The sequence below is a fragment of the Argopecten irradians genome, chromosome 2, assembly GCF_041381155.1.
Source record: "Argopecten irradians isolate NY chromosome 2, Ai_NY, whole genome shotgun sequence".
NCBI lineage: Eukaryota > Metazoa > Mollusca > Bivalvia > Pectinida > Pectinidae > Argopecten > Argopecten irradians.
Genome location: NC_091135.1, coordinates 5,305,328 through 5,329,443, shown reverse-complemented (window position 1 = coordinate 5,329,443; position 24,116 = coordinate 5,305,328). Strand labels below are relative to the sequence as shown.

The window sequence follows — 24,116 nt, the reverse complement described above, 5'->3', positions numbered from 1 at the left end:
TTACATTTGCCATATATCACTACCAGTAGCATCTGAGAGTCTCTAGTCATATGGTTATACCGGGCAATGACATAAGGTATTATTCTTCCGTGTGCTGGTTGCTTAAAAGATGAAGGTTGTGCCCTATTTACACTCTTTCTGTTTTACTTTATGTTATTTTTTAATTCAGACAAATGTAATTATTCGTTTTGAAAGAGGGACAAATGGTTTTGTTTATCACCTTTATGGACTGATCTTCAACATGGTGTTGTTTAAAAATGGATAAAAAATAAATAAATTATAAACATACCTCAATGCTGTGTGTTGCTAGATTCATTTAAACTCAAACCAAGATAATCAGAATCGAATCATACAACATTAATATAAATATAGTTATGATCAAAGGGTATTTTGTAAGAGACTCTCCAGAGCCATTTTTGTCACCATGTCATTATTATTTTGCAATTTTATAAATCAATGCAGATCATACCATCAATGAAAGAATATCTTTCGATTCTTCCTATCCATAATTTATTTTTCGGTCTTTAGCTGTCACATATTCTCGACACCACTATAGAACTATCCCTTCAGGCGTTAATTGTTATGTAACGTGTTCGAAAGGGGTTATTATGACACGTATTTTTATATACGACATTTCAGTTGCATTACGCAATCTGCTGTTTCGAATATCCTAGTTAGATTAGAGCAAATCATCTATGATACTTTTGATGCTGTGATTTAGAATGTGTGTGGTCGACCAACTTAAAGATCTGGTGCGTCCAATTTATCTAGACGGGACAGGCCAGAAGTCGCAATGATGGAAAGGTGTACTGCCTTGACACAAGACAGAGACACATTCATTGTAAAAGCCAAATAGCCTGGGTACCAAAGTGTCGATCAATAAAGAAATTACTAGTACAGACTTCATTGGATGCTTTTTGTCCATTTCTCTCATGCTCCATAAAATTGCCTTAATCATTCTAATATTGACCAGCTATTTCGGAGTTAATAGCAGATGAAATGGAGAAATCCAAGCCTCTATTTTAAAATCAAATGTGTTTTAGCTTTAGTTTAGTATCGGTGAATGTCACAATTTAGCGAAGCACTGTTTGCCACATAACCACGAAGTAAAACTATTGACGGATTCCACTTTCTTGTTAACGATTTTAATTGATATCTTTGAAAATCCAGGTAATTTAACTATACGATTAAGCAATTCTGATGTGTACGCTATACTCTTAACCAAGTAGAACTCTAGTAAGGTTCACTGATGGAACAAAAAGCTGTCTATACGTTGTTTACTACCTCTTTTCAATACTTTTCATATAACGCGATTATACTTCAATGGTACAGGTGTAGTCATGGCCTAAAAATCGTAGCCACACAATGTGTCTCACACACTGACAACGTAGTGGACATTTACAGGCGTGTTAAAGTGACGTGACAATAACTACTCCAATATTTCTTATGGAAATCTGACTTGAAATGTACTCCTTCATTTAATTGATTTTTAAATGTTCTCTGCGTGCCTGCATGTGATGATTGTATTATTCACATTTCACCTCGAATACTAGTGGACAATCCTGCTAAATGCATACTGTATAGTACTGAAACATATTCATGAAGATATAACAAAAATTTTGCTCCGCTCTGTCATATGATTCTGGACGGAAGCTCGAAGTCGTAGCAGCAATTACCACTTTTGTATAATTTGGAATAGAAGGAACAGAACCAATGGCTTTGGGGAAACACCCAACCTAAATAGCCCTTTCAAGGAGTAGACAGCTAATAGAAGTGTTGGAATGGAGACAGGCCATACAAGAGAACACAAACCACTTTTGATTCGATCTAGCTTAAGCGCAGAAATAAAGATGCTGCCGTTTTGGTATAATCCGGGCTTAAAAAAATTTATTTACTAGAAATATGCAGACACTTCGATAAATATTTCAAACCGTCTAGAAAGAATTTGTTTTTGGTGATTTAGTTTTAAAAACCAAACAACTCAACGGATTTTTTTATTATCATAATTTAATCATTAGTAAGGGGTAAAAAAAACTCGTAAGATTGCATAAATAGTAAACGAAAAGTTTAAAATTGTTTGAGTTGGATCTGGTTTGACTTAAGACCAATACAATTTTTTACGTTTGATGGCGGGACCATTGACCCGCGGAACACATGACGGAACGATATCATTAAAGCAGCATAATTGCATAGTGGGACAACTGGATTAGTGGCTATCGAGCATAGCCTGATTAGGGGGTTGCACTTAGAACGAGTACAAATGCACTGTAACAGTGCTTTCCTCTCGTTACTTCGTCCGTTTTTAAGTTCAATTAAAGGATTGGTTTTTGTTTTAGAGATGTGCAATTTAGGACTATTTATGTACACATACAAACCAAGAGCATAAAACATTTGTCACGGCAGTACAAGTTCAATTCAGCAATTGGCATTTTGTTGAAGGTCAAAAAGCTAAACGTCTCTCGCCCTGTATCTGCCTGTTTTATTGTATTCAGCAGTTCTATTTCGGGTAGCTTACCATAGTGAGTGGCGATATTGAGAGAATGCCAAAAGTCTGTACTGTCTGGTTATCCATGAAGTACACTAGAACACTCATTATTTTGAAAATAATGCAACATTTCGCAGACCCGTCGCCCACCAAGACCGACAACAATAGCACAAGTATGAAAAGCAATGATTTCTGGAAAATGCTAAAAAAATCTACAATTCATTAAATTGACTAGTAGAAACTGCTGAAAACTTTTTACCATGCGGAATATGTCTAACGTTCCCTGTTCTCCTCCAAAGTTCAAACTGTATTTATTTTCTCCTCCCCAATGTCTATTTCAAGTAGAAATACGACATTTGGCTACATGTATTTTTTTTCTTGTCTTGTGAATAATGTTTATTAGATTTGTGGGGTATGAATGAGTGATGTTCAAACGAAGAACACGCTACAGACATTAGTCCCATTATTATCTCGTTAGGAATACAAATACAGAGAGGAGGGAGCATGGCTGTTGAATCTAGACGTTTCCGATGCCCTGATACCGTATATCCAATAAAACAGTAGATCAAACACAATACAAGTGTTGTCCGAATCCGCAGTGGATTGGTATAGTCGGGTTATTAGGTTTAATGTCTTATTAAAAGCCAGGGTCATTTTAGGAAGGTCTTGTGTACAATGTGTTGCGGTGTGGGAGGTGTGTTTGTGGTCTCTTTATAATACCACTTACCCTTTATATAGTGCTATCCCATTGAAACATGCTGTTGGGGACACCGAAGAAGCCCACACCATTCAGTCACGTTACCTGGTATACTGACAACGGGGTAAACAAATCGTCCCAATCCCATTTTGCTGAACGCTTAGTCGAGCAGAAATTACCACTTTTATAAAGTATGGTGTGTCTCGGCCAGGGAAGCCTTCCTCACAAGAGCAAACACTCAACTGAAGGCCAAAATTTAGATGATGTCAAGTGAGATGTTATGAAAAATAAAGTCACTTAGGAAGAAGAGAATAAATACTATCTTAAGTCACTCTGACAATAACATGCAAGGGCAGCAGGTACAAATTATAAAGCCAGTGCAAGGAAGATACCATCGTTACAAATTAAAAGTGCTTGTTATTTCTAAAACATTGTTCAAGGTTTGATCTTAAAACGCACTTTCAGCGAAAAAGCTATCATCAAACAAAACGAATTGTTGATCAAGAAAAAAGGTCGATCACCAAATATCCCCTTGGAAGTCTTAACAATGTCAAACACGACTATGGAGCGAGCGTGACTGATTTACAGATACAAATCTACTCTGGCCCCTGGAGCCAATAGTCATTTAAATAGGCGGTACCTGTTTGGCGATATGAAGTCACTTAATTGACCCAGACGTCAGGGGATGTGACAGATGATGGGCAGAGCGGTATGAGAAACAATCGCGATTTCCGGGATGAGCGACATAATATGTTTTTACATCGCTATTGCTATTCTGAAAGGATGTCTTCTTGACAATTCAGAATAGCTGATGACTGTTGAGGAGGCATGGTCTGGTACCTGTACGGTAGACATGTCGGAGATGGAGAGCCTTAAATCTGCTTCTGAGCATGCGCGATGTCCGTCAATTGTATATATATACTTTCTATTGCTGTCAACATTCCCATATCTTGCACACACCAGCCGATATTCCAACAATGGTATTACGTCAGAGCTGTCCTGATTATGTAACTCATGGAAATGTTTGGTTTTCTGAATGTTGTCTCTACAAATATTGCTCTCATTTGTTTTCACGAGTTGAGTCCTCAATTGTCTCGTATCTTTCAAACCGATGAATAGCATTCAATATCCACTATTTGAATCGTAAGTATGTCTATGTAACTGTATCATGTAACCATACTTGGCACCTTTCAATATATCTATACAAAATACATTTTTCATCCGTGTTAACTCATTATATAATTCCGAATAGACACATTGTCATACGTCATCGTTCTTGTCTCATGTAGTTTAGGTTTCATGCTGACTTCCTATAACAATCAAAGGTAATGGACAGCACGCACAGTGGTCAATGAAAATGTCAGTTTGCTTTAGTGATTTCGTTAATTTTCATATTGTTTGTGTTATAATAGATAGTTGGTAAATAGGTAAATTTAAAAATAGACTATTTTAATGCTTTCATTTACCCTGCAACATGTTTTGGCTCCTTGATCATTGGCTCGTTGTGATGTTTGGAAATAATCTACGTTAGTTTGTACTATCTTTTCATTCCATTTCCAGCAAATTTCTAAACAATTCGTAAGCTTCATTTGCCGACATGTACGACCATAAGAGTGTCGGCATTATATCCATGTATCTGTCATACTGTCAAGCACCACTTGCTATAGACAATGGTGAGACTAACACCCATTATCACGACGGTAACTGATAAGTCGTATTATTAAAATCTCGATCAAACAGGCATAAGTGACGTTGTCGACTTGACACGGATACTCGGGAGACCTCCATGTTTACTATTATCCCCTGAAGCTTTCACTGTTACCAGTCACGATCTTGTCAAATGGAAACATTGCTGCCAAATGATGAATGTCGCTTGAGAGAAGATTATCATCCATTTTATACTATTAATAAGCCTTACCATACAAAAATCTTTGACATATAGTGGATTTTTTTATGTAAATTCCGTCTTATGAGCTGAGTGGAAAGGAAAAGAAAAGAGTTTGGTATTGTTCATTAGACTTACGTTCATTAATAGTTCAGGTCATTTAGGACGTTCTCTCCTGTATGGAAAGTGTTGCTTGCATTGTAATACATTATTTTCTAAAAAGTCTTAAGACAATTTGTGCCCATGCTGCACTTTCAACTGAACCTTTTTTAGAAAATAAATACATCAAGGACAACTTTGCTGTTAACAACTACTATACTATTATAAAATCCCATCAGCTGAAATAACTTTGCTGTTAACAACTACTATACTATTATAAAATCCCATCAGCTGAAATAAAGGATTTTTCATATCGAATCACTCTGAACTCTTATATCTTTCTTTTATTGTAATCCAAGCGTTATGACGTTTCAATGACGTCATTCTGTTTTATTGTTTACTAGGGAAAACGTCACCGTGTCGCATATTATACATTTATATTTACACTTGCTAGGCTTGGTCACTATACGCTAATACTAGCCGATTTTGTTTACCATAACTGCATGGTAACATTGAACTTTGAACTTGCGTAAGGAAATGTTCTGTGCAACGTAAAAGGACTACTTTTTTTTTTTAAAAGAAACACATGGCTTTGTTTACATTTTGACGAAACATTACGTGTATATTGTTGTTTTTCATAGAATTTTGGAAAAATGTAAACAATATATACATGTTTTATATTTATATATGATTCAAACAATTTTTAAATTAACAATTGTATAAAGAAACGGAAAAATATCCCGACCGGGGCGAAGTGCTTTCATTTTTGTTAAAAATGATGGGTGTCAAATGTAAACATTACCTCTGTGCCTATGTTTAGTCTTACGATCGAGCCTTTGGGGTGGACGGGAATGAGACCCTCTGATAGAGGTCAGTTATAAACATATCCTCTTGTCTTTGTTCTTTGAGTAGGCCTATTTAATCATGTGTATTATAAAACACATGCACCGCTAATAATCCACGTGTTGACAGTTCCGCGTCACCACAAATACATTGTATCCATCGAACACAAGTGAATTTGTTTCATCTATCGATGGCGATATGGATCTAAGCGTAGATTATATAATCACATGGCTCCCAAGGATGTAATATCGTCAAGTCAGACGACATCTCAAACACATTGAGCTACTTGAAAATCGGTGTTTTCACAACTTCGGCAAACTAAAGTGTGTAAGCGTGCGTCAGCTTCGCCTCGCTGCACAATAACGGTCACCGAGTTCACACATGTGGCCGTGTACAAATTCTTTATGTTATTACGCTATATATTAACTTTTAGCAAAATTGAATATATATTTAAAGTTCTGATCTGATTAAATAAAATTATCTCTGAAGTTTACTTTGTTTGTCATGTTTATTTTACACTAAAATATTGAACTTTTTTGTCGTCGCGGATAAATAATTCTACCTTACGTGAAGCGTCATCATTCGCTGTTCAATTGAGTAAGCTCCTCCCACTTTTGACCGACTTTTATTGAATAATTACGTCACTTTCAAATGACGATTTTATTGCATAAAATATAAATAAAAAGTCGTGTGAGTGTAAATATAGGGATTGGATTTCGTTTTTATGTTACCCATGCTTGTATGGAGCAATTCCTCTAAGAATATATTCAATATGGGGCGCTAACGCGCCCCATAGAATATATTCTTAGAGGAATTGCTCCATACAAGCATGGTTAACATAAAAACGAAATCCAATCCCTATATGAGATTAATGACTTTTGTTTTGGTTGGTACGTGAACATGTAAATGTATCTTCTTTCTTCGACCTAAAAATGCTATCATCAGAATAATTAAAGGCGACCCGCATTAATTCCTTAAAAATGATACTTATTAACTTCACAAGATGATTACTACATTTCTTACGATTAAACTTTAAAACTTCCTGTTTTATTTATTCACATCTTTCCTAGCTATTGGAGATAATTGATATCAGACAACCTAATTAAAGTACCTGTATTTAATTGTTTGCTACTCTTTATTGATTTTAGGAAAATATATCGAGGCTTTAAGAAAAAAACGATCAAGAAAGGAATATTTAAATTCCACTACATTTTTATTCATGGTAAGGTCGAATGCTGTTTAATTCATTTATCTGTGTTACCATTTAAGCATCATGCACAATAACAATTAAACCACTAATAGCATGCATATATGTGAAACACACATGAAATGTTATCCTGTTCAAAATTATGTCTATTGATTTTTAAAATTCCGTAATTGCAGAACTACAGTAATAAACTTTATATGTGTATTGGTATAACTCAAGGTCATTTGAATATTGTTCATTTCGTTATATTCGAAACACTAAAATTATTATGACCGCGTGGAAATTTCCGAATCTCTAATTACAGCCAAGGTCGATTCTAATATTACTTGCTCTGCAAAATGGCGACTTTGGCACCCTGCAGGCTCCAGATTCTGAATTTTTATTGCTACCTGAGGCAGTTTGTTTTACTTATCTCTGATGAATAATGTATTTGTTCAATGGTGTAATGGCATTTCAAAGATTTTAGACAAAATAGTTTTATCTCCAACCGAGTAGAAATTCCCTTCTGTTGGAATTATTTCAATTGATTTTCAAAGTGAAACCTGTCTGAGTATCAACGTTTTATCTCCCTCACGAATTTGCTTCATCTATGTCGCCATCTTTGTTTTTTTTACCAATTCTCTCAGACTTGAGATGATACTAAAAGTGTTAAATTGCACATTTTCTGCATTTAGCCTCGAAAAGGGGTTGCATTACTTTCTGAATAGAGTATGTAATGTTCTCAATCCGTAGAGAACGACTCTTTACTACCTATGGACATTGCGTTAGTAGGTAGGCCAACACTGAGTTCATGGTATAAGACCGATAGAACGCTTTTCTTATCAGATCTTAACACAAATAAAATTAATAGATTCGACGCCATTCATTCCATTAAACTTACATGATAAATAAATTTGATTGACATTTCGTGTTATTCAGATTCGCTAATTTAAAGTATTACTATTTCGATGCATAACAGAAAAACATAGAGATAGGTTTTATGTTTATTATCAATATTTTCCGTTATTAATTTTTATTTATTTGACTTCGCCTATCTCTATAGGCCTAGTGGTATATCGCAAGTGAATCATTTACATCTACGATACACGGAAGACTAATGTGAAAATGTGAAATTTACATTAATGCGTTTTGCATCTGCATACATACGAGATAACTGGTTTGTTTTCATATGCGGACAGAGGTATACCAATCTTTTATCTGATCTCTGCCTATCAACTTTATCGGATTTTTTGGATTGTAACTTTGCATTATTAATGATAAAATATGGGATACTATTTTTTCTCTTCTACAAAATGACTTTACAGCATTTTTCGTCTATGACAGATTACTTTTGAACCCTTTTTAAAGATTGATAAGGTTGATTCTGCCATATATGTGAGTAGAAAAGAAGATTGGACCCTTTTAGGTCCTTATCATTATATCTTGTGCGTTGGTCATGGAATCATATAATGCCTATTTTGATTGGTTTTAAGGCAAAGTTTCTGTACAACTTAACAAAATTTACTGTAGTTCGTCACAGACATTGCCCAGACTATAATTGTCATTCCAAGCAAAATTACTTTTATCTCATTTCGTGGTACATTATATTGAGTGACTTCTTAACAAGAAGTGATAATTGGTCCCATTGCTCAAACTACTGACTGTTGCCTTCATGAACAGTCTGTGCTACAGTTTACCGTGTATAGAAATTGTGTGCCTTCTCAACAAGGATGTACGAAAACTCGTCATATGTCGACATCGGATGGTGATTAGCTATAACATCTTACCTAAATGTATATGTATGTATTGCTGAACATAGGCAAACAGATCTATAAAAGTTTTTTACAATACATACACATTTACATTTTCTTAATTCCCATTAACCTAAAATCTATTTTGAAAAACTCATCACACATTCTAGGCTTTCGCAGTAGTTAGATGTTTTACGATTTCAGAATATGTAAAACGCACATAAAATCCTTTTATCATAACTTCGACGTCAATTAAACAGGATATATAAAACATTGTGAACATCCAAACACTCATTATAGGCTTTACACACATAGCTTTCACAACATAATGCTGTTTTGCAATAGTCAAATAAACACAATTTACGTAAAATCCTTTTAATAATTTTAACTTCAATTAAACACTGCCTAGTGAGGTGCAGCAATGACACTAAGACGACATTTATTTCGTTTAATGAAGCATATGCACGGAACATTGTATTTACGAATATAGACCCGTGGCGTGTTTTCTGGAACATGTCGATTTGTCTCCATTACGACATGCCGACATGTATGACCTGTTCGCCCTGATTAACCAGCATATAGAAAATTGAAAAGACATTATAAACGTCACTTAACCATGATAAATCGCGACTTGCCCCACAGAAGCATTAAGATATACGATATATAGTTTCCATGACAACAAGGAGGATAGCGTGACAATTTCTCCTTAACCACTGGACAGTTTAGTGAAGTTTTTGTTTTTCTCTTGGACGATGGGCAGATATACGATACTAAGTCTTACTGACGATAGACCGATATATCTAGCTTGTCTCCATAATAACCGGTACATTTACAGAACGTTACCATGACAACAGGCCAATCTAAAAACGTTGTCCCCTTGACTTCAAGCAACCCTGTCGCCATAACCAAAGAGAGACATATTAAACAGTGTGTCCTGAGAACTAGTCGATCCATTTCGGTGAGCAACGAGTTTCATTCGCGTAACGGAACAACAGATATTAAAAGGGAGATACTCTCGGTGCAATTCGTAATTTAAATTTTGATTGAATTTTCACCGAGTAATCTAACATCTCTTAAACATTCAAAACGATTTAGTCAAATAGCCCCCTAGGCATTGGAAAAAGTGCTTGTTTTATTGATAAAACTGTTTCTCTTTATAAAGACTAATGACTGTTGCATGAGCAGTTATTTTTAAAATGTCAGAACCGAATCAATACTGGGGTAATTTGATAGAACAATAATATAATGTATTTTAGATATCATGAAATTCTGTGATTCTCCACAAAGCTCTTGCATTGCACGCAATATTTGCCCCTTAGGCTCACACAGAAATAATCTTCGGCCTTGCCAGTTTCGTTTTCGCCCGGAGGCATGGCAACCCCCCAGATGGACATGTTCGTGACATTGATAGATAGGCTTATCATCTGCATATAGGTATATTTTAGATTATGTAGTATACATGAAACTATCACGCATTGCATTGTGATTTCAATGCTATTCGTGTTAAGTAAAAAAACAAAGCCGTTTCACGAGTTTCTGTTGGCACACGAAGGCAGAAAAAATAAAGGACTCTGATTAATACATAAAACGTCTCGTGAAACTTTAAAACATACAAGCAATCACACAATCTGACATTGACAAAATGTATTCTTAAGCTCAAGTGAAAATGTTTCAACGCCTACAAGTCATGGGGAAAATGTCAGCAAAATGAGTTTTATGAATAAGAGCAGGAGAAAGAACAGAAAATCGACTTCAGCGTTAGCTTCTTGTCGTGACCAGGCGCAAAGTGTCAGCACCATTGGGAACTGTTGACATGGAAACAAACACCATTATCTATAAAAGATATACTAGCTGTATCAATTTTTTTTATCTTTCTCTGCCATTTCCATGGTACCTTTCCGCAATATCTCAAACCGATAGTCGTATTAAATCAATCAAAACACAATTTTAATGAGAAATATAGAGAGAAGCCGACTCGAAAAGTGCCTTTCATGACTGGTTGAATTATGGAAACTGTGTCAGCTGCCATCTTTCATTGTTTGTAGGTAGTTCAGTTGTTCGCTCCAACCATCTATTTTGACATTCTCTTGGGATTTGTCCCGCAGTTATCTCCCTTTGGTGATTGGATGTGACAGTAATAATATTCACTGTTTGTTTCATCGCAAGTTTTTCTTCTTCTGTTAACATCATATTCATTTAATCATTGATGTCACTATTTTTTACTTCATCGGGGTATGAAATAAATTTTGTTTGCAAACTGTGTGATTTTTCTCACAAAAGTTTGCAAACAAAATCTATTTCATAACTCGATGAAGTTAAAAAATAGTGACATCAATGCTTATAATTAATTTTGAAGACTACTTGATGATATAAAATATGTGTAAACGTAGGATTCCATTGATTTTCCAATGGATTATTTTTTTTCTAAATCAATACGCAACGTCGACCACTCTATTGTGACGTCATGATAACATGGGTTTTCGCGGCTTTCTCGGATTTTTTCTTCATAACATATGAAGAAAAAGTATTAGCCATTCAGAAAGTCGGATTGTGTATGAAAACAAATTAAAATTAATTATATCAACCAAAAGCGGCGGTACTAAATGACGATAACTTAATGTTCCATTTAATCTCAAATCGGGGTAACTCAAATTCTAATTTTCTGAAAAGTGTGTCGTCGCCTTTTGGCATACTCACAGCTTACGTTCGTCATTATATAAGCGCCATATTATTACAGAGAAGCCTTCTAAAGTTTGATACAGAGCGATCGGGATGGCCTAATGAGCATCCCCTGCGTGATCAAACCAGATTCAAAATTCTGTATGATATTGATTTAGAACAAGGCATTCCTGGGCTGTCAGTTTGACTGTATTTACGGAAGTCATTGGCGAAGCGAATCTAATTGCTTTGTACTCCACAGCAGATATGACAGTACACTGTCGCCATTGAAAGCCGTCGGATGTATATGTTCTAACTTGGTAGTAACCTTTCTGGTCAAACTTGAGAAGTTTCGTCTGCTGTTGTTGTGCTAGCTCATATATCACATCTTCGGTACTATCTTCTACCTACCCAACAATTTTCGTCCCTCTTATGCTCTTGTCTCTATCATAATTCAATGTACAACAACTGACATTTATTCGTCTATCTTTCATTTTTTCTTTGGTTTAGTCTGCCAATTTTATAATTATTGCCCAGAAGGTAGTGTGTTAAAATTGTACCTACTGTCCCCATTGCATGATCGTAAAAGGAGACTAAATTTAGGATATGATCTTTTCTTTTCTTCCTAACTGACTTTATGTTTCCTAGTGCCTCCCTTGGCACCGCCTCACTTTTGGCCTTGAGTTGAGCATTCGCCCCTGTGAGGAAGGCTCTGGGTTCTGTCCCCTGGCCGAGACACACCAAAGTCTATAATAGTGGTAGTTTCTGCTCCTGCTTAGCGCTCAGCAAAAAAGGGAGTGGGACGACTGGTTCTCCCGTTGTCAGTGTAATGTGACCGGGTAGAGTGTTGCTTGGTGTCTTCGGCGGAATGCTTCAGTAATATAGCACTATAAAAAGGGCAACAGTTCCACTATACAATAAGACACAACACAAACATACCGCAGTCTCCCAAAACACGTACCTCGCCCTTCACACACGCTACACACTGCATTCATGGGAGGCCGTCCTTACATGACCCTGGCCGCTAATAGGACATTAAAACAATCAAACAAACAAACAAATTTTATGATAATAAATTATATTATTTACGCCAATCCACATATTTCACAGTCCACCCTTGGCTTAATCATCAGTTTATATTTAATCGGTCATTCTGTTCATGGTTCGGCTGGATTACATGGCCTATCAATATGATACCGCATGATATCACTGTAAGAAAACATTTACACTTACAATATAAGAGACTGGTTTCATTCTTTTAACAAACTCTTTATACGGTACGATCATAATATATGTTACGTTATCATTGTTGGTGAGGCGTGCTGTCCATTGTCTTTGCTGGTATATGCTTCCGTTGGATAGCACTATAAAATAGACAAGAGTTTGTGCTATTTCAAACAGACACATTACAAACATACCACAGTCTCCAAACATGTATGGACATTCACATTCTAAAATGACTCTAGCTTTTAAAAGCACTTAAATACACCAATTTCTGATATTTTCTGAACATTTTCATTACAGATCTAACAGATATATACTTAACTGCGAGTAATAATTTTGTGCCTACGTAATATAAATAATACATCATGATAATGTCTTTTTTCCCTTATAACTCAACATCCATACATTTAGAGCATGGTTTCAGTTACTATACTTCTTTCGAAAAACGGCTAAAACTAATGAAAAATCAGATAGTATTGTAAAGTGGATTGTATCGGGGACGACAGCCAAACATAGATACCCCCATCCCCAACCCCAATATAAAACGCAAAATTAACACGTAGAATAAAGCATGGCTTAGGTTCTAAACTGGACTCTTGGACCAAACAAGATTAGCATCAGAATACCACAACTGCAATCTGTTTTGACATTAGACCTTTTCTTGGTTTTGTCCTTTTAATTGTTTAAAGTGCACAGGCGTTTTCTTAATTACATAATAGGAAAATATTATCCAATCGAATCACAGCAATTCCTAACAACAAGTTACGGAAATCCTAAAAGTGCTTTTCTTTTTCTTCAAAGCCAATTATGCGATGTCGGTAGAGAAGAAGATTCCGGAAGACTAATCGTTTTTGGCGAATTCCGCCTTAAGTCTAAGAACATGGATTCAGAGCTTTACTCTAGTGATAACATTAAGGCCAGAGGTAAACAAAGAGTTAACTATTAGCACTGTAGATTAATGTCTTTAATTCTTCACAATGCATTTAACCGAGTTCCAGAACCCTAGAATTAATGTATTAGGTGCAGGTCAGAATTTATGTTGTCGAGTAAATCACCTTTAAGTGTTTTGGTGATAGAAGCACATTCTCAAGGTTGCATTGTATCAGTGCGCGGTATCTTCTCCGATTAGCCAGACGCGGATGAGGAGAGAGAGACGGTTATTTAATCTTTGAGACGGCACTCATGCCACTGAAAACTAGATAATTTGTATGCATTCTTTATTATACATGACTATCACTCTATGGTATTGTATCTTATTTTGATGACCGGGCAATAAATTCTACCAAGTAACTTAATTGATGTCGTAATGCTTTACGCTTTGTTCGGTGACTTTTAAACTATTTTGGTTTTGCAAAATAATCTTATGTTATTCAAAAACATTTGACTAGACTATGTAAAGTAATTGTTTTCAGTGTAATGCAGAGAAGTCTTCGCTACAGTTTACATCTTATTTTGGTTAAATGTAGAAGTCGGCAAATAATCAATAAATAATCATGAATTTGTTTACTTAATATATTAAGACACAACTGTAAGATACTTGAAATAATTATTGTATTCGATTCACAAGAATTTTACGAGTGAAGGTGGTTCAACTTTAATTATATTTGTTAATCCGCATGAATTTTGATACCTCTTTTGTCATACAATCAGTATTTATTATCATTTTATGCCTCTAAAGCATTGTTGTACATAATATGTATTCGTTTTGCCACTATCCTATTTTAGAATTGTCATAACATTTAATTTATTTGAAAATCATTGTATTTAGTCAGTCAGAATAATTCTTGCGAGCAATCCAGTTGTGGAGCATTGTGATGTATTAAATAGGCTTTGCTTGTATTGTTTTTGTTCTATTTGCAGTCAAGCAAAATTATGTACCAATCATTCCTTTTTATATATCCAAGAACACTAAATATTAAGTCTTCATTAGAAAATTATTTGTCATTTGCATTAATTGATATTTACGTCCTGAATTTTGTTATTGATCATGTAACATTGACTAAGCCGTTTTATGTAAAGAATTTGAAATGTTTGCAAATGACAACAGCACAATGAAATCATCAATGAAAATATCTTTTTAGAAACTAATCTTTGCACTATCAATGCAATATCTCTAGTTTTATTCCTGCCTGTATTTCTACCTATCAATACAACTGCTGCGTTGTATGCTAATGTCGTGGCTTAATGAATCCTGAAATTCTTGGAATAACACCATTAATTAATATGCTTTTAAACTTACACAACCCTAGGTCGGACACTTTATGAGAAACCATCAGTTTAATATTCCTTCTATCCATGTCCACAAATGAATGCAACGCAATACAAAAGTACATAATCGACATCCGATTGTTGGCGTAGGGAAGGCGATATCCCTCCTTAATGGTTGACTAGGGAACCCATCGTGGGCTCGATATCGTGCCTCGTTGACCTGTTCATCACGCTATAACCGGCCTCGTAAAACCTCCCTATAATAAAAGAGGAACCGGCCAATATTTTGGTCTGACTCTCGTCTCGGTTTTTCAAAGACACGCAGCTAGGCAATTAAAAAGCAGTGCCAGTTTTAATTACATTATCCCATAAATAGAAGTGCTGTAATGTGCTTGTCTGCTCGACTTGTCTTTTCAATTTAAATTTGCACTTTAACTTTTGTTGTTGTAAGCTAAACGATAGTTCAATTACAATGCCAAGCTTCACAGCATCAATACTCTTTCGTAAGCTGAAGTTTATTGGCACCCTGAATGTTGTCCTTTTCGATTCGTCCTCTCTCTTCTAACCACAGCATGTAATAGGATGTCTTACTTTTCTCTGTCTTTTGATTGTTTTAAGGTCTTAATCATCTTATAAGTATGCTTCAAAGAATGTTGGACATTTTAAAGGTGACCACAAAATGAAAAGGGCTGAGTTTAATCTGAGTAGTATTATCCCAATCCAATTGAAAGTTCTTGTGGTTCTTTATTTCTAAATTTAGTCTGTTCAATAGTTTCTAGGAGACATTATGTTTCAATTGTTAATTAAAACTACTTGAAATGCCATTTAGGGCATTGAATGCTGTGGATACACATGCTCTGCCTAAACTCCGGAACCTTATTTCCTTTAATGACCCAACATAACGAATGCTGCTGTTTCTTTATGATTCTTTTCATTGTCCGGTAGACGAATGTAGATGTTGTACATGCATAAAAATTGCACATTCTTAGCAATACTGTTTTAAGGGTTACTTGTTACCATCTCGCCAATAAAATGCCCAGTGTAGTGTTAATCTTTTATGGTTTATGCTGATAACCTAATGACCATATAAGCTCTCAAATCGCTAGGTGCAGTGCATGGCGTTCTATGGCTAAGTTGGGTGAGAACTTTTGCGTTAGGAATTGTTATCCCATACATGTGATTACGTGACTTATTGAACCTTGTAAGGACATTTTATTGTAGAGTATATTATCTCTAGCTATAACCCCTAGACATAATAGATAAAATCACACGTAAAACAATTTATGTTTAAGTTATATAATGTTTTAACACACCATCAACACATGTTGTGCCATTCAAGTCGCCTTTCGTCCGTAGTCCGTCGTCCAACCGTCCATCCGTCTGTCCGTAAACATCGTGTTATTGCAATTTTGTAATAATTACCAGAGGGACCGTTCTCAAATTTCATGTGTAGGTATTTCTTGCTGCCTAGATTGCATCCTGAATTTTGACTATTAAGTTTATAATCGTTATTTCGCAAAAGATTCTTCTTAAATTCCATGTGTATGTTCCCTGGGATGTCTGGTTTTCCGTTTTTTATTTTGGAACCGTGCGGATCACAAGTTTGTTATCGCTCTATATCTTGTGTTAAATGTAGACTCTCCTTAGTGCATACGTATGCATGATGCATTTTGGAACTTTTTGACTAGAATGTCAGCCATCTTGGATTTTGACCATTGAAGTTGTTTCGATAATTGAATTTTTTTATTGCTCTTTCGTAGACATGTTCACTTTCGAGCCTAGTTAGGTTATGTATATTTGATATTTCGAATCAAGTTAAAAATAATGAAAAGAAACGCAGAGAAAAGATCCTTATATTTTTGACAAACATAAATCACTACGGTGATCGACAAGATCTCAGATTCAAGATCCATATCGGATCTCTTACTCTTCCTCAAATTTATCTATGATATGTATTCATCGGTTCCATAGTATTGTCTGTTTTTATCCTTTCTGTATTTACTGTATTCTTTAAAGATGCTCCACCGCTGACAAATGGTATTTTTTCACTATCAAAAACAGGAGCAGACGATTTAGTATTTTTCTTCTGTTACAAAAGTTACTTACTTTACACCATTACCACCATTGAAAAGTTTGAGCTTCTAATTTTACTTCAAGTTAAAAATATGAAAAATAATTAATTGCATCCCGAAAAAATTCCGTGGCACTATATTCTTTATGAAATGAAGTACTGATTGCGCATGCACCAAAGGCGAAATAAGTTATTTTATATTATTTTTTGTGTTAATTAGGCATATATATACACGATTAAACACAAATTATTGTTCGAATGATGAATATCATTTATGCTCTGTCGGCGGTGGAGCTTTATTTAAGTTGTTGACTGTAAAGTGTTTTAAGCTATTGTTCTCTTGAAACGCTACCTTTCACCATTTTAGTGATTTGTAGTTTGAATAATTATCGGTTAGAGAGATACTTTGGATGTATGACGTCAAAAGATGGCCATGAACATATTTACCTTTATTTTTATTTATATTGTCATTGGTGCATTTCCAGTGTCACGCGTCTTCTATGATACTTGAGCATAAAACGTCCCTAAGAGTGCCAGAAAAAGACTGATTATTACTAAAACGCAAAGCATGCAATATCGATGTTGCGAAATGTTATTACTAAGGTTAGAGGCCTATAGACCATAAGGACAAATTAGGGGCGAACTCTAATGCTATGTAATATCATCAATAAAATCACTAATTTGTAACGTATATTAAAGTTTTAGAAGTAGATGAGTGCGTGGCCTTGTAACCGTCCAGAAGTAAAGTTACACATGTTTTTAGATGTTAGAATAACGGTTTTCTGTCTATTCATATTTTTCTGCGACGTAGCAATTTATGTAAATTACATGTTAGATATCAAAATCAGAAACAGAAAGTTGATAGCAGATATTGTGCAATAGTGAATTCCAATGGAGGTCAGCGATAATATTAGGACTTTTTACTTCTATTTCGTCATCAGAGGTCAATGTCCTCTATTTTATAGACAGCATTATTAACGTTTTCTTCTTTTTTTATTTCTGTGATCAGTCACAGAAAGAGGGTTATATGTGGTATATTCCGACGTTTCTGCGCATGCGTGATCTTCTATCTGCTGACCCCACAATCGCGACGTCAAAAAAGAACTCTCTCAATGTCACACTAATGAACCGCTCTTTGCCTTCACTAGGGGAGTAGAACGATGGCGAGGCATTTTATACTTCATTAGTTCATTATTTTCCGGTTTATATGAAATGTATAGATTCCGTACTATTTGTCTTCCTGCCTTCCGTCGTGGCAACACGGATATACTGACACCACCTGAATACAAAAATTGCTAATAACCTCCTTTATTTGGAATTGATAAAGGAAGGTGGTGGCCGGCGGTCTTGGTAAGAATTTCAGCCATACATCAATCAATAGTATTGGGCAGTCCCTATGTATTGGTTAGCCTCTGATTATATACTGGTCATTTCATCACAATCGGTCCTCACCTTGTAACGAGAGGTTTTGTGTGGGTAGTTGAGAGTGGGATTTAATTTAGCCATCCTCCAACACGTTTACACACTATAAATACAAAGTATCAAGGTGTTTGGTGCATCCGTACATGTGGCTATTTAAGAAAAAAATGTAGTTACGGCGTCATTCTGTGAACATCCATAAACTGTCAGTCATCTAAGCCACGAGCAGACATTTTACTGCAATAAGAACGGTTTGAGCATGCGTAAGTAGTGTACAGGTGGTGTTTATGTAGTCCATGAAAGTACAAATATGAAAAACTCTTTATAATAAACTAGCCACGTAAAATACATAATTACTTTCACCAGGGGTTATTATGGAATTATTCTGAAATAAATGAAAGGTCTGTTAGTAATTACACAATCGTTATACTTATTTTGTGTAATTATACATCGGAGATAGATATAATCTGTGAACTGATATGTAATAGTGCATAATTATATAATTACATGTGTGAAGTGTTGTATAATTTATTGCTAAATAACAAAATTACCGCGTAGAATACATAATTACTTTTACCAAAGGTTATTATGAAATTGTTCTTTAATATATTTGTATATTTGGTCATATCATCTGGATTAGATTCACACTCGTAAGTGTAGTAATGACGGCGCTTATGCTGCATTTGTTCAATTATGCAAAATGTCTAATTTATCGTTGTATGACAAAACTAGTATTCATTCAGTAAATATGTGTATATAGAACATTGTCCACAGACACACTGCGCATTACATATATGGCAGATCACCTTAAATGACCTTTGGTGTTTGATAGGACAATAATTAAGTCTAATTATCCAACCAATGTTCCGATGTATGGGCTGGTTTGGTGCGAATCATAGAGAAACTTCAACGATAAAAAGTATACTGAAGTATGAACACTATTCATCTTACTACCTTACATTTTTGGTAAATGTCAAGCTATAGTCATGCTATATACTTCACTAATTACTTAATATCATTTTGTAATTTAAATTAATTGATTTAATTAAGACTGTGGCTTGTCATTTTTATTTGAAATAAAACAGAACAAAACGATTTTGGTTATGTTTATATATGGTAAATGTATAATTTAGATCAGCTTACTATTCATGAACGGGACTTTTTATCGCACGAACACCAACCATGTGTTTTTTAACATTAAAATGGATACTAAAATGCATTTCGTTTCAGAATATGTTATTGTCTAATGATACAGCAACAGTAATTCGGCAACAGGTCAAACCTATATTATGAATCCTTCATAAATAATAATACTTTAAATAGAATATATGTTCATAGTGCTATTGAAATGGCGTGTAGACCACAGTGACCCCTATGTAAATCATTTTCATCACAGATTATTATAAATTATAATTAAAATTCATCAATTTTCAAACAGACCCCATATCTGATAACATATCGGAACATTTGTTTAGGTAAATAACTACTAATTCAAGTTACCATCACAAAGTATGTATAATAATAATACTTTATAGTGTAAGACCTATCGAAGACATACGTAAACATGCGTTTTTGAATACAGTACTGCACTTTACTCAAGTTACGGAAAATAAAATTTCCATTTAGTTTTAATTAGACAACCTTAAGCCATTTCAAATGACGGAAAGCCCCTATAACACTTTTAAACGATGTTGTAGTCATTTCTGCTTGCAACATAATAGGCAGACCTTGTAGTTCTTACGTAAGAAACGAGATGTATTGATATGATGCAGGAAAGTGACGTCTAATGACTTTCAGTGAAGATCAACTGCATTTCAATTATTTCCACATGATGTCAATATACATTATACATTGTCCGCTGTTTCTTCTAGATGTGGAGGTCATGTTTATCGACTGTTGTTGACGCAAATGACGAAAGTGACATTTAAAAGATCTTTAAACATATTTGTTAGAGACCTTATGTGCTTGAATATGTTGTAAAGCGATTCACAAACTCAGGTCTGTAGAACTAAATATGTTGTTGTGATGGTAAAGTTGATGTTAGCGTAGCTATGGAGCACTTAAAGAATGATAAGCAATTATATATCACATAATCATTTATTTTCTACAGTCGACCTACTGCGTGCTTGCGGAACACAATGACAACGATGACAGCGATGATAGGAGGTCATTTTTGTGCGATCTTTATGCTGATAGCGGGTAGGTATTGGTATTATTCATTGCCCTGGGGGTCTCCTATTTTCCCCTTGGCAGGGAGTCAAATTTACGATTCCGTCTTTGCTATTATAAAGTTACCTCCCTTGCGGATAAGTATACATTGTAACGTCATTTATTTTGTGGGCGCATTTCACGTCGTTTTCTTCGAAAAGTGTGATTACGCTCGCAAACACATGACGCCACAAACAACACATATCCGCAAGGGCAGATAACAGAATGCAAATACATGTGCAGAAAAGTGTATATAGAGAAAGCACATGTTTTAGCACTAAATGTAAAATCACATAAACTTTCACGATATTCACCATGCATTTATGAACTAACTAGACAGCGAGCAGGTTAACTTCAAAAACGTAAAAGGCGACTACATTTAGGTTTTGGTATTTTCTATTCTAAATTTGTTATTGAAACAAAAAAAGAAAGAAAAAACGATTAATTATCCACTTTTCCTGCGAAGTATATGTTGAAAGGTGATTATTTAACTAGGCTATATGATTCAGTAACCAGATTAAACATTTACATGGTTTATCCTAGCGTTCTGATACCTGATAAACGATTTGGGGTAGATATTTAAAAACAACACAGGCTTTGTAATTTCCAAGATTCAATAAACCCGATCGTAAACACTCAAATATGTCACGAAATACCATAGGTCGTACAAAATGTCATTATTGCGATGGGGTTGCGTAATGACCTGATAATTGGGTAATGCTAACTTTAAAGGAAAAATAAACCGTCGGTATGTAAGAGACGTCCGGAATTCGAAAAGATGAATAAGTGATAGGCTTTTAAATTGTGATAAGCATTAAAATGATGTATCAGAGAAAAGTGTTTTGTTAGAATAGCTTAGATATGGTTTTACAGAGAAAACAAACGCCATGGTAAATTGTGTTGGTGTTTGCTGCTTGGTGTCTTCGGTGGCATGCTTCAGTGATGTAGCACTGTAAAAAGGGCAATAGTTCCACTATACAAGAAGACACTACATGAATATACCGCAGTCTCCCAAAACACGCACCTCGCACAACATACACGCAACACACCGCATGCATGGGAGGCCGTCCTTACATGACCATAGCTGTTAATAGGACGTTAATCAATTAAACAAACAAACAAACAAAACAAAGTTAGTGTTTGCCATATTTGAACAGTTATTCGTTCGCTATACTGGTATACCTAATATATTTGGTGCATTGCATCACTGAAGAATCATTGAAAAATGGCAATGGTTATATCATGTGTTATATTGTATCCAAAATAGTTATCTTAAGCTTACATTTGTGATAAATCTGATTGCATTTGATAGCTTGGGTTTTTCTTATATTATTTTCAGTCGCCTTATTCTATGTAATGGTGAAAATTTTTTATTTATGCTGTAATATTGTTTCCTTTACATACACTACCTTTAAAGTGAAACATTTATATTTGTTTTTATTTTGGCAGGATTGGATCTAGTTCTGAGCGATGTTCACGAGTATCGTTTGGTCCGGGATTTGCTTAAGAATTACGAGAAACGGATTATGCCATCCCAAAATAGTTCTAAGCCATTAAACGTGAAATTCGGTGTGGCACTAGCCCAGATAATAGATGTGGTGAGTGTTCAGCAAGGAGTCGTAATAAATTGCTCGATACGGGCAAACAAAGACGTATTGGTGTATGTCACTTGTACATGTCGTAAATGAAAGGTTATGCGCTGTGTTATTAGCATACAAATGACGAAAAAGTACTACTAAATGATAATAGAAAAAAATCGTTTTCTCACCAGCAACTGGTCATAATTAGAACAAATCATAGGAAAACAAGTGTGCGGGCAACATTGTTCCCCGTTGTTAGATGGAACGTTATTCACTAATGAAATTCACTGAAATTGTAGGAACTATATCAGGAGACCGCGCTGAAACATATTAACCATTCTCGTAAGAATATAATATTTCAATTGTGAAAGTGAGCATGATTATTTGTAGATTAATAGCTAATGTCAAAACATGATTAGAAAATTAGAAAAAAATTATAAAGTGATATCAATAATTTTATTACATCATTGAGGAATAAACACAAGTTTTAATGTATAAATAGGTAGAACCAGCATCCAACACAACAATAGAACATATTAAATCATCGATAACAGTTTGGTAAAACAGCAATTGCTCCAATCGAAATATTTTCTTAATTTTGTATCAATTTCTATTTAACTTATGCTGGTATCGATTGAAATTTATATTTGTATAAGGTATGAATTGATTTATTTCTCATTCAGAATTAATATTTTTATCTCTTGGTCTCGGAGTTTTTATTAGTCAATTATAAATTGTTTTGATAATTTTCTTAATTTATAAAAATTACATCATTTCTTTTGAAAGATATAAATTGATATTTGCATCTGCGAAAATCTAAAATATAACCTTCAAGACAACATACCAAATATGAAATAATTTTTGGAACGAAATGTAAATCCCTCTTAAAACATTTACAATAGATGCTCTGAGATTATGTACACAATGTAGCCAATTTGTTTGGCCATTTTTCCTTTTCATAGTATGTCGGGACTAATTGCAACAATAATAATATTCTCATATGATCGGAGAAAATAAATAAAACCCAATGCTAGAATGAAATTATGCTCCCAACTACCGTCGAACATGGAATGATCTAAAGGATCGACGAATCATCTGAATTTACTGCGTAGCGTTACGTTACCCACACATAATGAAATGTCTGAACGTACAGGTAATATATGTATAGAGTAATGATATATTAAAGTTTATGATATATCAAAGCTTTACAACTTATTATCAATAAAAAATTTATTTTGATGTCAATATCAGTATACCACAGTTCACACATGTACCTCAATATAAACCAAGTATTACTATTTGTCTTCGGTGAAGTAAATATCCAATTGGGCTATCGACAGGTAGGACGTTAGAATTGTACCTGCTGCCCCTAGGATCTTATCTTTTCTCTTCTTCCTAACTGACTTTATCTTTCCTAATGCCTCACTTGGCCTCACGTTTGGTATTGAGTTGAGCGATCGCCCTTGTGAGGAAGGCTCTGGGTTCTGTCCCCTGGCCGAGACACAACAAAGTCTATAAAAGTGGTAGTTTCTGCTCCTTCTTAGCGCTCAGCATACAGGGAGTGGGACGACTGGTTCGCCCGTTTTCTGTATAATGTGATCGGGCGGGGTATGTTGCTTGGTGTATTCGGGGGCATGCTTCAGTGATATAGCACTATAAAAAGGGCAACAGTTCTACTATACAAGAAGACACAACACGAACATACCGCAGTCTACCAAAAACACGCACTTCGCAATTCACAAAAGCTACACACTGCATACATAAGATGCCGTCCTAACATGACCCTGGCTGTTAATAGGACA

General features: G+C 35.0%; 1 protein-coding gene across 5 annotated transcripts in view; it reads left to right on the top strand.

Annotated features, from left to right (window-relative positions):
- The window catches only part of LOC138314230 (neuronal acetylcholine receptor subunit alpha-10-like), a 117,492-nt gene that overhangs the window by 70,026 nt on the left and 23,350 nt on the right, over positions 1-24,116 (top strand). For 4 of the 5 annotated variants that reach the window (XM_069254454.1, XM_069254455.1, XM_069254456.1 and 1 more), the window contains 2 exons: positions 20,637-20,725; positions 22,184-22,332. In XM_069254454.1, the coding sequence (XP_069110555.1) occupies positions 20,665-20,725; positions 22,184-22,332 (210 nt within the window). In that variant the 5' untranslated portion in view covers positions 20,637-20,664. Of the gene's footprint in view, positions 1-13,639; positions 13,752-20,636; positions 20,726-22,183; positions 22,333-24,116 lie in introns of those variants that run through there. The other variant, XM_069254457.1, reaches the window with a different exon arrangement.